Raw genomic sequence first — 13,628 nt, 5'->3', positions numbered from 1 at the left:
GCAAGTCTGGGCCGTCGGTGACCGGGAGCAAGTCTGGGCCGTCGGTGACCGGGCGCAAGTCTGGGCCGTCGGTGACCGGGCGCAAGTCTGGGCCGTCGGTCTGGGCCATCGGTGGCCGGGCGCAAGTCTGGGCCGTCGGTGACCGGGCGCAAGTCTGGGCCGTCGGTCTGGGCCATCGGTGGCCGGGCGCAAGTCTGGGCCGTCGGTCTGGGCCATCGGTGGCCGGGCGCAAGTCTGGGCCGTCGGTCTGGGCCATCGGTGACCGGGCGCAAGTCTGGGCCGTCGGTCTGGGCCGTCGGTGACCGGGCGCAAGTCTGGGCCACCGGTGACCGGGAACAAGTCTGGGCCACCGGTGACCGGGCGCAAGTCTGGGCCGTCGGTGACCGGGCGCAAGTCTGGGCCGTCGGTGACCGGGCGCAAGTCTGGGCCGTCGGTGACCGGGAGCAAGTCTGGGCCGTCGGTGACCGGGAGCAAGTCTGGGCCATCGGTGACCGGGAGCAAGTCTGGGCCATCGGTGACCGGGAGCAAGTCTGGGCCGTCGGTGACCGGGCGCAAGTCTGGGCCTTCGGTCTGGGCCATCGGTGGCCGGGCGCAAGTCTGGGCCGTCGGTCTGGGCCATCGGTGACCGGGCGCAAGTCTGGGCCGTCGGTCTGGGCCGTCGGTGACCGGGCGCAAGTCTGGGCCGCCGGTGACCGGGCTCAAGTCTGGGCCGCCGGTGACCGGGCGCAAGTCTGGGCCGCCGGTGACCGAGCGCAAGTCTGGGCCGTCGGTCTGGGCCATCGGTGGCCGGGAACAAGTCTGGGCCATCAGTGGTTCTCAGTAGTTTCCCAGTCTGTCTCCTCCTGTGTGTTGGGGTAACTGTTAGCTACTAACTGATGATCTGGTCCTGTCTGTCAGCTACTAACTAGTTGGTGTGTTTTGTCAGATTGCGCTGAATGTGGCAGGTAAAGGAGACAGTCTGTCCTCGTGGGATGGAGTCCTGGATCTTCCAGAACAGACCCTTATACACACCCGCTGCCAGCAGCTCATTGGTGAGTGACTGTTACATACAGTGTCTACGTTATATATACAGTACCAGTCAAAAGTTTGGACACACCGACTCATTCAAGGTTTCTTCCTTTTAATGTTACTATTTTCTACATTGTAGAATAATAGTGAAGACATCAAAACTATGAAATAACACATATGGAATCATGTAGGAAGCAAAAAAGTGTTAATCAAAATCTATTTCAGATTTTAGATTCTTCAAAATAGCCACCCTTTGCCTTGGTAACAGCTTTGCACACTCTTGGCATTCTCTCAACCAGCTTTACCTGGAATACTTTCCCAACAGTCTTGAAGGAGTTCCCACGTATGCTGAGCACTTGTTTGCTGCGGTCCAACTCATCCCAAACCATCTCAATTGGGTTGAGGTCGGGTGATTGTGGCCAGGTCATCTGATGCAGCACACCATCACTCTCCTTTTTGGTCAAATAGCCCTTACACAGCCTGCAGGTGTGTTGGGTCATTGTCCTGTTGAAAAACAAATTATATTCCCACTAAGCGCAAACCAGATAGGATGGCGTATCGCTGCAGAATGCTGTGGTAGCCATGCTGGTTAAGTGTGCCTTGAATTGTAAATAAATCACTGACAGTGTCACCAGCAAAGCACCATCACACCACCACCTCCATGCTTCACGGGGGGAACCACACATGCAGAGATCATCTGTTCGCCTCACAAAGACACGGCGGTTGGAACCAAAAGACTCGTCAGACCAAAGGACAGATTTCCACTGGTCCAATATCCATTTATTTATTGGCATGGGAAACATATGTTAACATTGCCATAGCAAGTGAAGTAGATAATAAACAAAAATGAAATAAACAATAAAAATGAACAGTAAATATTACACTCACAGAAGTTCCAAAAGAATAAAGACATTTCAAATGTCATATTATGTCTATATACCGTGTTGTAACGAGGTGCAAATGGTTAAAGTACAAATGGGAAAATAAATAAACATAAATATGGGTTGTATTTACAATGGTGTTTGTTCTTCACTGGTTGACCTTTTCTTGTGCCAACAGGTCACAAATCTTGCTGATGTGATGGCACACTGGTATTTCACCCAGTAGATATGGGAGTTTATCACACTGTGGTATTTCACCCAGTAGATATGGGAGTTTATCACACTGTGGTATTTCACCCAGTAGATATGGGAGTTTATCACACTGTGGTATTTCACCCAGTAGTTATGGGAGTTTATCACACTGTGGTATTTCACCCAGTAGATATGGGAGTTTATCACACTGTGGTATTTCACCCAGTAGATATGGGAGTTTATCACACTGTGGTATTTCACCCAGTAGATATGGGAGGTTATCACACTGTGGTATTTCACCCAGTAGATATGGGAGTTTATCACACTGTGGTATTTCACCCAGTAGATATGGGAGGTTATCACACTGTGGTATTTCACCCAGTAGATATGGGAGGTTATCACACTGTGGTATTTCACCCAGTAGATATGGGAGTTTATCACACTGTGGTATTTCACCCAGTAGATATGGGAGGTTATCACACTGTGGTATTTCACCCAGTAGATATGGGAGTTTATCACACTGTGGTATTTCACCCAGTAGATATGGGAGTTTATCACACTGTGGTATTTCACCCAGTAGATATGGGAGTTTATCACACTGTGGTATTTCACCCAGTAGATATGGGAGTTTATCACACTGTGGTATTTCACCCAGTAGATATGGGAGTTTATCACACTGTGGTATTTCACCCAGTAGATATGGGAGTTTATCACACTGTGGTATTTCACCCAGTAGATATGGGAGTTTATCACACTGTGGTATTTCACCCAGTAGTTATGGGAGTTTATCACACTGTGGTATTTCACCCAGTAGATATGGGAGTTTATCACACTGTGGTATTTCACCCAGTAGATATGGGAGTTTATCACACTGTGGTATTTCACCCAGTAGATATGGGAGTTTATCACACTGTGGTATTTCACCCAGTAGATATGGGAGTTTATCACACTGTGGTATTTCACCCAGTAGATATGGGAGTTTATCACACTGTGGTATTTCACCCAGTAGATATGGGAGTTTATCACACTGTGGTATTTCACCCAGTAGATATGGGAGTTTATCAAAATCGGGTTGTTTTGTAATATATGTCTCTAATATGGTCATACATTTGGCAGGAGGTTAGGAAGTGCAGCTCAGATTCCACCTCATTTTGTGGGAAGTGTGCACATAGGCAGACTTGGCTCTCAAGAGAAGACAGGCTATGGCAGCCTTTCTCAATAGCAAGGCTATGCTCACTGAGTCTGTATATAGTGAAAACTTTCCTTAATTTTGGGTCAGTCACAGCGTACTCTCTGTTTAGGGCCAAATAGCATTCTGGTTTGCTCTGTTTTTTTGTTGATTATTTTCAGTGTGTCAAATAGTTATCTTTTTGTTTTCTCATGATTTGGTTGGATCTAAATGTGTTTCTGTCCTGGGGGTCTGTTTGTGTTTGGGAACAGAGCCCCAGGACCAGCTTGCTTAGGGGACTCTTCTCCAGGTTCATCTCTCTGTAGGTGGGAATCATCTCTCTCTAGGTGGGAATCACTTCCTTTTAGGTGGTTGTAGAATTTAGCGTCTCTTTTCTGGATTTTGATCATTTTGACTGTCATTTCTCTTTGTTATTTGAGCTGTTCTTGCCATAATATGGACTTGGTATTTTACCAAGTAGGGCTATCTTCTGTATACCACCCCTACCTTGTCACAACACAACTGATTGGCTAAAACGCATAAAGAAGGAAAGAAATTCCACAAATTAACTTTTAATAAGGCACAACTGTTAATTGAAATGCATTCCAGGTGACTACCTCATGAAGCTGGTTGAGAGAATGCAAAGAGTGTGCAAAGCTGTCATCAAGGCAAGGCGTGGCTACTTTGAAGAATCTCAAATATGAAATATATTTTGATATGTTTAGCACTTTTTTGGTTACTACATGATTCCATATGTGTTATTTAATATTTTTGATGTCTTCACTATTATTCTACAATGTAGAAAATAGTAAAAATAAAGAAAAACCCTGTAATGAGTAAGTGTCCAAACTTTTGATTGGTACTGTATATACTGTGCTTACAGAAAGTATTCAGACCCCTTGACTAAAATGTATTCGTTTTTTTCCCCTCATCAATCTACACACAATACCACATAATGACAAAGCAAAAACGTTTTTTTTTAAAGATTTTTGCTACATTATAATAAACACATTTTACATAAGTATTCAGAACCTTTACTCAGTACTTTGTTGAAGCACCTTTGGCAGCGATTACAGCCTCGAGTCTTCTTGGGTATGAAGTTACAAGCTTGGCACACCTGTATTTGGGGAGTTTCTCCCATTCTTCTCTACAGATCCTCTCAAACTCCGTCAGGTTGGATGGGGAGCGTCGCTGCACAGCTATTTTCAGGTCTCTCCAGAGATGTTCGATCAGGTTTAAATCCGGGTTCTCTCTGTACTTTGCTCTGTTCATCTTTCCCTTGATCCTGACTAGTCTCCCAGTCCCTGCCGCTGAAAAACATCCTTACGTCATGATTCTGCCACCACCATGCTTCACCGTAGGGATGGAGCCACCACCATGGTTCACCGTAGGGATGGTGACAGGTTTCCTCAAGACGTGACGCTTGGCATTCGGGACAAAGAGTTCAATCTTGTTTCATCAGACCAGAGAATCTTGTTTCTCATGGTCTGAGAGTCTTTTGGGGCCTTTTGGCAAACTCCAAGCAGGCTGTCATGTGCCTTTTACTGAGGAGTGGCTTCTGTCTGGCCACTCTACGTAAAGGCCTGATTGGCGGAGTCCTGGAGAGATGGTTGTCCTTCTGGAAGGTTCTCCCATCCCCACAGAGGAACTCTAGAGCTCTGTCAGAATGACCATCGGGTTCTTGGTCACCTCCCCGACCAAGGCCCTTCTCCCCCGATTGCTCAGTTTGGCCGGGCGGCCAGCTCTAGGATGAGTTTAGGTGGTTCCAAACTTCTTCCATTTAAGAATGATGGAGGCCACTGTGTTCTTGGGGACCTTCAATGCTCCAGAAATTACGTTGGAGTCGGCTTGTGCGAGAGAAATTAACATTAAATTCTCTGGCAACCGCTCTGGAGGACATTCTTGCAGTCAGCATGCCAATTGCACGTTACCTCAAAATGAGACATCTGTGGCAATGTTTAATCAGCTTCTTGATATACCACATCTGTCAGGTGGATGGATTATCTTGGCAAAGGAGGAATGCTCACTAACAGGGATGTAAACTAATTTGAGCACAACATTTGAAATAAGCTTTTTGTGCGTCTGGAACATTTCTGGCATCTTTTATTTCAGCTCATGAAACATGGGACCAACACTTTACATTTTTGTTCAGTGTATATTATATTATACCTGCCCTGCTCAAGACACTTCATAGGATGGATAATTCTTTGTCTTGCATAGCTCGGTCAGTCATGCTGTCTTCTGTAGCTCGGTCAGTCATGCTGTCTTCTGTAGCTCGGTCAGTCATGCTGTCTTCTGTAGCTCGGTCAGTCATGCTGTCTTCTGTAGCTCGGTCAGTCATGCTGTCTTCTGTAGCTCGGTCAGTCATGCTGTCTTCTGTAGCTCGGTCAGTCATGCTGTCTTCTGTAGCTCGGTCAGTCATGCTGTCTTCTGTAGCTCGGTCAGTCATGCTGTCTTCTGTAGCTCGGTCAGTCATGCTGTCAGCTGTCATCAGCTTTGCACAGTCCTTTCTCTGCCTGATAGCAGGGCGGGTTAGGCAGCAGAACTGACATGGAGACTGCTCCAGGGCTCAGCCCAGAAAAGGCAGCCCTTCATGGGGCACTGAGCCCAAGAAAGCCCCAGGCCTTACCCACAGGAGTAGGCCAGCACATGGTGCCACAGTGAAGAGACACAAACTGAGGGAGAGAATGTTCTAGTGGGTTGAAGAATCAATCCTGAGACCTTTCTTTGGCATCTCGTTTACTAGTATCTTATTTCAATCAATTTCTACAAGACACATTTGCTTGAAAGGTTCTCTGCTGGCTAGTCATAATTAGCCCTATGTATCCAGTCTCATGGTTGGTGATCTAGGATCAGGTCTCATGGTTGGAGTGCTGATCTAGGATCAGGTCTCATGGTTGGAGTGCTGATCAAGGATCAGGTCTCATGGTTGGAGTGCTGATCTAGGATCAGGTCTCATGGTTGGAGTGCTGATCTAGGATCAGGTCTCATGGTGGGAGTGCTGATCTAGGATCAGGTCCCCCCCTGTCCATGTCATCTTATTCATTATGATCTAGGATCAGGTCCCCCCTGTCCATGTCATCTTATTCATTATGGTCTAGGATCAGGTCCCCCCTGTCCATGTCATCTTATTCATTATGATCTAGGATCAGGTCCCCCCCTGTCCATGTCATCTTATTCATTATGATCTAGGATCAGGTCCCCCCCTGTCCATGTCATCTTATTCATTATGATCTAGGATCAGGTCCCCCCTGTCCATGTCATCTTATTCATTATGATCTAGGATCAGGTCCCCCCCTGTCCATGTCATCTTATTCATTATGATCTAGGATCAGGTCCCCCCTGTCCATGTCATCTTATTCATTATGATCTAGGATCAGGTCCCCCCCTGTCCATGTCATCTTATTCATTATGATCTAGGATCAGGTCCCCCCCTGTCCATGTCATCTTATTCATTATGATCTAGGATCAGGTCCCCCCTGTCCATGTCATCTTATTCATTATGATCTAGGATCAGGTCCCCCCCTGTCCATGTCATCTTATTCATTATGATCTAGGATCAGGTCCCCCCCTGTCCATGTCATCTTATTCATTATGATCTAGGATCAGGTCCCCCCCTGTCCATGTCATCTTATTCATTATGATCTAGGATCAGGTCCCCCCCTGTCCATGTCATCTTATTCATTATGATCTAGGATCAGGTCCCCCCCTGTCCATGTCATCTTATTCATTATGATCTAGGATCAGGTCCCCCCAGACTGGCTCCAGGAGGATTTTTCTAAACTCTGTTTTCATGCTGTCCTTGTCCTGACCGTGAAGGCTAAGTGTAAGGACCTCTAACCTCTGACCCTGTGTCTCTGCTTCCTGTCTCCAGACCAGCTGGGGGACGTGGCGGAGGAGGAGGGGCGTGACATGGTGTCTGACGTAGAGTCTGTCATCACGTTCTACTGTAAGTCCCGAAACATCACCTTCACCCCTGACCTCTCCTGGCCACACCTCCTCAAACCGCTGCTGGGCCTGCAGCTGCCCCGCTCCGATCTCTACAACTGCTTCTACGCCATCATGAATAAATATATACCACGGTGAGACACACACACACCTCTACAATAAATATATACCACGGACAGACACACACCCCTACAATCCTCAGCAATCTACCCACAATACCCCATAATGACAAAGCGAAAACAGGTTTTTAGAAATTTTAGCAAATGTATTGAAAATAAAAAACAGAACTTATTTACATAATTATTCAGACCCGTTGCTATGTGACACTAAACTGAGCTCAGGTGCATCCTTGAGATGTTTCTACAACTTGATTGGAGTCCACCTGTGGTAAATTCAATTGATTGGAAAAAGCACACACCTATGTATATAAGGCCATGAGTTCGAAGGAATTGTCCGTAGTGCTCTGAGACAGGATTGTGTCGAAGCACAGATTTGGGAAAGGGTACCAAAAAATGTCTGCAGCATTTAAGGTCCCCAAGAACACAGTGGCCTCCATCATTCTTAAATGGAATAAGTTTGGAACCACCAGGACTCTTCCTAGAGCTGGCCGTCCGGCCAAACTGAGCAATCGGGGGAGAAGGGCTTTGGTCAGAGAGGTGACCAAGAACCCGATGGTCACTCTAACAGAGCTCCAGAGTTCATCTGTGGAGATGGGAGAGCCTTCCAGAAGGACAACCATCTCTCCAGGACTCCACCAATCAGGCCTTTATGGTAGAGTGGCCAGACGGAAGCCACTCCTCAGTAAAAGGCACATGACAGATCGCTTGGAGTTTGTCAAAAGGCCCCAAAAGACTCTGACCATTAGAAACAAGATTCTCTGGTCTGATTGAACTCTTTGGCCTGAATGCCAAGCGTCACGTCTGGAGGAAAGCTGGCACCATCCCTACAGTGAAGCATGGTGGTGGCAGCATAATGCTGTGGGGATGTTTTTCAGTGACTGGGAGACTAGTCAGGATCGAGGCAAAGATGAACGGAGCAAAGTACAGAGAGATCCTTGATGAAAACCTGCTCCAGAGCGCTCAGGACCTCAGACTGGGGCGAAGGTTCACCTTCCAACAGGACAACGACCCTAAGCACACAGCCAAGACAACGCAGGAGTGGCTTCTGGACAAGTTTCTGAATATCCTTGAGTGGGCCTGCCAGAGTCCGGACGTGAACCGGATCGAACATCTCTAGAGAGACCTGAAAATAGTTGTGCAGCAACGCTCACAATCCAACCTGACAGAGCTTGAGAGGATATGCTAAAGGATTGGATAAATAACCCAAATACAGGTGTGCCAAGCTTGTAGAGTCATACCCAAGAAGACGTGAGGCTGTAATCGCTGCCAAAGGTGCTTCCACAAAGTACTGAGTAAAGGGTCTGAATACTTATGTAAACGTGATACCTGTTTTATATGTAATAAATTAGCAAACGTTTCTGAACCTGTTTTTGCTTTGCCGTTATGGGGTATTGTGTGTAGATGGATGAGGGGGGAAACGATTTAATCAGTTTTAGAATAAGGCTGTAACGTATCAAAATGTTGAAAAAGTCAAGGGGCCTGAATACTTTCCGAAGGCACTGTACAGCACAGGAGGTTGCTGGCACCTGTGGAGGACGGGCTCGTGGTAATGCCTGGAGGGGAATGGTAGCAAATGGATCATGGTTTCCATTCTAGCAACTATTATGAGCCGTCCTCCCCTCAGCAGCCTCCTCTGACACTAGATCCTGGATTCCCTCAGACGTTTCACGTTCCTGTTTTAACCCAACTAGTACTCCTGTTTCAATTAGTCAACTAATCATCAAGCCTTTGACTAATTAAATCAGGTGTACCCGGTTTAGGGTTAAGCAAACGTGAAACTTCTTGGGGCCGAGGAGTGGGTTGAGAAACCCTGATCTAGATGACTGTGTTGAAGCCAACACCTCCATCTTGGCTCTCCCCTACCATTGTGTTGAAGCCAACACCTCCATCTTGGCTCTCTCCCACCATTGTGTTGAAGCCAACACCTCCATCTTGGCTGTCCCCTACCATTGTGTTGAAGCCAACACCTCCATCTTGGCTCTCTCCCACCATTGTGTTGAAGCCAACACCTCCATCTTGGCTCTCCCCCACCATTGTATTGAAGCCAACACCTCCATCTTGGCTCTCCCGCACCATTGTGTTGAAGCCAACACCTCCATTTTGGCTCTCCCCCACCATTGTGTTGAAGCCAACACCTCCATTTTAGCTCTCCCCCACCATTGTGTTGAAGCCAACACCTCCATCTTGGCTCTCCCCTACCATTGTGTTGAAGCCAACACCGGCTCTCCCCCACCATTGTATTGAAGCCAACACCTCCATCTTGGCTCTCCCCTACCATTGTGTTGAAGCCAACACCTCCATCTTGGCTCTCCCCTACCATTGTATTGAAGCCAACACCTCCATTTTGGCTCTCCCCCACCATTATGTTGAAGCCAACACCTCCATTTTGGCTCTCCCCCACCATTGTGTTGAAGCCAACACCTCCATCTTGGCTCTCCCCTACCATTGTGTTGAAGCCAACACCTCCATCTTGGCTCTCTCCCACCATTGTGTTGAAGCCAACACCTCCATCTTGGCTCCCCCCCACCATTGTGTTGAAGCCAACACCTCCATTTTGGCTCTCCCCCACCATTGTGTTGAAGCCAACACCTCCATCTTGGCTCTCTCCCACCATTGTGTTGAAGCCAACACCTCCATCTTGGCTCCCCCCCACCATTGTGTTGAAGCCAACACCTCCATTTTGGCTCTCCCCCACCATTGTGTTGAAGCCAACACCTCCATTTTGGCTCTCTCCCACCATTGTGTTGAAGCCAACACCTCCATTTTGGCTCCCCCCCACCATTGTGTTGAAGCCAACACCTCCATCTTGGCTCTCTCCCACCATTGTGTTGAAGCCAACACCTCCATTTTGGCTCCCCCCCACCATTGTGTTGAAGCCAACACCTCCATTTTGGCTCTCCCCCACCATTGTGTTGAAGCCAACACCTCCATCTTGGCTCTCCCCCACCATTGTGTTGAAGCCAACACCTCCATCTTGGCTCTCCCCCACCATTGTGTTGAAGCCAACACCTCCATCTTGGCTCTCCCCTACCATTGTGTTGAAGCCAACACCTCCATCTTGGCTCTCCCCCACCATTGTATTGAAGCCAACACCTCCATCTTGGCTCTCCCGCACCATTGTGTTGAAGCCAACACCTCCATTTTGGCTCTCCCCCACCATTGTGTTGAAGCCAACACCTCCATCTTGGCTTTCCCCCACCATTGTGTTGAAGCCAACACCTCCATTTTAGCTCTCCCCCACCATTGTGTTGAAGCCAACACCTCCATCTTGGCTCTCCCCCACCATTGTGTTGAAGCCAACACCTCCATCTTGGCTCTCCCCCACCATTGTGTTGAAGCCAACACCTCCATCTTGGCTCTCCCCTACCATTGTGTTGAAGCCAACACCTCCATCTTGGCTCTCCCCTACCATTGTGTTGAAGCCAACACCGGCTCTCCCCCACCATTGTATTGAAGCCAACACCTCCATCTTGGCTCTCCCCTACCATTGTGTTGAAGCCAACACCTCCATCTTGGCTCTCTCCCACCATTGTGTTGAAGCCAACACCTCCATCTTGGCTCCCCCCCACCATTGTGTTGAAGCCAACACCTCCATTTTGGCTCTCCCCCACCATTGTGTTGAAGCCAACACCTCCATTTTGGCTCTCTCCCACCATTGTGTTGAAGCCAACACCTCCATCTTGGCTCTCCCCTACCATTGTGTTGAAGCCAACACCTCCATCTTGGCTCTCCCCTACCATTGTGTTGAAGCCAACACCTCCATCTTGGCTCTCTCCCACCATTGTGTTGAAGCCAACACCTCCATTTTGGCTCCCCCCCACCATTGTGTTGAAGCCAACACCTCCATCTTGGCTCTCTCCCACCATTGTGTTGAAGCCAACACCTCCATTTTGGCTCTCCCCCACCATTGTGTTGAAGCCAACACCTCCATCTTGGCTCTCCCCCACCATTGTGTTGAAGCCAACACCTCCATCTTGGCTCTCCCCTACCATTGTGTTGAAGCCAACACCTCCATCTTGGCTCTCCCCTACCATTGTGTTGAAGCCAACACCTCCATCTTGGCTCTCCCCCACCATTGTATTGAAGCCAACACCTCCATCTTGGCTCTCCCGCACCATTGTGTTGAAGCCAACACCTCCATTTTGGCTCTCCCCCACCATTGTGTTGAAGCCAACACCTCCATCTTGGCTTTCCCCCACCATTGTGTTGAAGCCAACACCTCCATTTTAGCTCTCCCCCACCATTGTGTTGAAGCCAACACCTCCATCTTGGCTCTCCCCCACCATTGTGTTGAAGCCAACACCTCCATCTTGGCTCTCCCCCACCATTGTGTTGAAGCCAACACCTCCATCTTGGCTCTCCCCTACCATTGTGTTGAAGCCAACACCTCCATCTTGGCTCTCCCCTACCATTGTGTTGAAGCCAACACCTCCATCTTGGCTCTCCCCCACCATTGTGTTGAAGCCAACACCTCCATCTTGGCTCTCCCCCACCATTGTGTTGAAGCCAACACCTCCATCTTGGCTCTCCCCCACCATTGTGTTGAAGCCAACACCTCCATCTTGGCTCTCCCCCACCATTGTATTGAAGCCAACACCTCCATCTTGGCTCTCCCCTACCATTGTGTTGAAGCCAACACCTCCATCTTGGCTCTCCCCTACCATTGTGTTGAAGCCAACACCTCCATCTTGGCTCTCCCCTACCATTGTGTTGAAGCCAACACCTCCATCTTGGCTCTCTCCCACCATTGTGTTGAAGCCAACACCTCCATTTTGGCTCCCCCCCACCATTGTGTTGAAGCCAACACCTCCATCTTGGCTCTCTCCCACCATTGTGTTGAAGCCAACACCTCCATTTTGGCTCTCCCCCACCATTGTGTTGAAGCCAACACCTCCATCTTGGCTCTCCCCCACCATTGTGTTGAAGCCAACACCTCCATCTTGGCTCTCCCCTACCATTGTGTTGAAGCCAACACCTCCATCTTGGCTCTCCCCTACCATTGTGTTGAAGCCAACACCTCCATCTTGGCTCTCCCCCACCATTGTATTGAAGCCAACACCTCCATCTTGGCTCTCCCGCACCATTGTGTTGAAGCCAACACCTCCATTTTGGCTCTCCCCCACCATTGTGTTGAAGCCAACACCTCCATCTTGGCTTTCCCCCACCATTGTGTTGAAGCCAACACCTCCATTTTAGCTCTCCCCCACCATTGTGTTGAAGCCAACACCTCCATCTTGGCTCTCCCCCACCATTGTGTTGAAGCCAACACCTCCATCTTGGCTCTCCCCCACCATTGTGTTGAAGCCAACACCTCCATCTTGGCTCTCCCCTACCATTGTGTTGAAGCCAACACCTCCATCTTGGCTCTCCCCTACCATTGTGTTGAAGCCAACACCTCCATCTTGGCTCTCCCCCACCATTGTGTTGAAGCCAACACCTCCATCTTGGCTCTCCCCCACCATTGTGTTGAAGCCAACACCTCCATCTTGGCTCTCCCCCACCATTGTGTTGAAGCCAACACCTCCATCTTGGCTCTCCCCCACCATTGTATTGAAGCCAACACCTCCATCTTGGCTCTCCCCTACCATTGTACGTTTGTAGGAAGCTATAGAAATGCGTGTATTAATGTCTACATTAATTTATACCATGTTTATTCTATTACAGACACCTTAATGCATACTGTACATTATACTATGCTAAACATGATGAATATATAATAACACTTAGTCTAATTTAGAGATGACTGATGTTACACACCCACACACACACACACACACACACACACACACGGACACAAACTCACACAACTCTACATCTGCTTCTACGCTGACATGAATAAATAAATACCACAGTGAGACACACACACACACACACACACACACACACACACACACACACACACACCCTGTGTGTAACTAACGGTACATCTTCCTGTCCAGGGACTGTGTAGTGAAGGGCCGTCCGTTCCACTTGTACAGACTGCTGCTTCAGTATCATGAACCAGAACTCTGCTCCTTCCTCGACACCAAGAAGATCACCCCAGACTCCTACACTATACACTGGGTATGTCTATACACTGGGTATGTCTATCTAACCCCAGACTCCTACACTATACACTGGGTATGTCTATACACTGGGTATGTCTATACACTATACACTGGGTATGTCTATCTAACCCCAGACTCCTACACTATACACTGGGTATGTCTATCTAACCCCAGACTCCTACACTATACGCTGGGTATGTCTATCTAACCCCAGACTCCTACACTATACACTGGGTATGTCTATCTAACCCCAGACTCCTACACT

The 13,628-nt window shown here is 48.4% G+C and overlaps 1 protein-coding gene across 1 annotated transcript in view; it reads left to right on the top strand.

The window, feature by feature from the left end:
- Positions 1–13,379, top strand: part of LOC120041739 (TBC1 domain family member 23-like) — a gene marked incomplete at its 3' end in the record, with an annotated part of 43,246 nt that extends 29,867 nt beyond the window's left edge. Inside the window, exons 3-5 of the mRNA XM_038986600.1 lie at positions 926–1,031; positions 7,124–7,331; positions 13,256–13,379. Of these exons, the coding sequence (XP_038842528.1) occupies positions 926–1,031; positions 7,124–7,331; positions 13,256–13,379 (438 nt within the window). The remainder of the gene's footprint in view (positions 1–925; positions 1,032–7,123; positions 7,332–13,255) is intronic.
- Positions 13,380–13,628: the final 249 nt, after the last annotated feature.

Source organism: Salvelinus namaycush, unplaced genomic scaffold, assembly GCF_016432855.1.
Source record: "Salvelinus namaycush isolate Seneca unplaced genomic scaffold, SaNama_1.0 Scaffold520, whole genome shotgun sequence".
NCBI classification, from domain to species: domain Eukaryota; kingdom Metazoa; phylum Chordata; class Actinopteri; order Salmoniformes; family Salmonidae; genus Salvelinus; species Salvelinus namaycush.
Note: the sequence above shows the minus strand (reverse complement) of the source record. Positions and strands in the feature narration are given on the sequence as shown.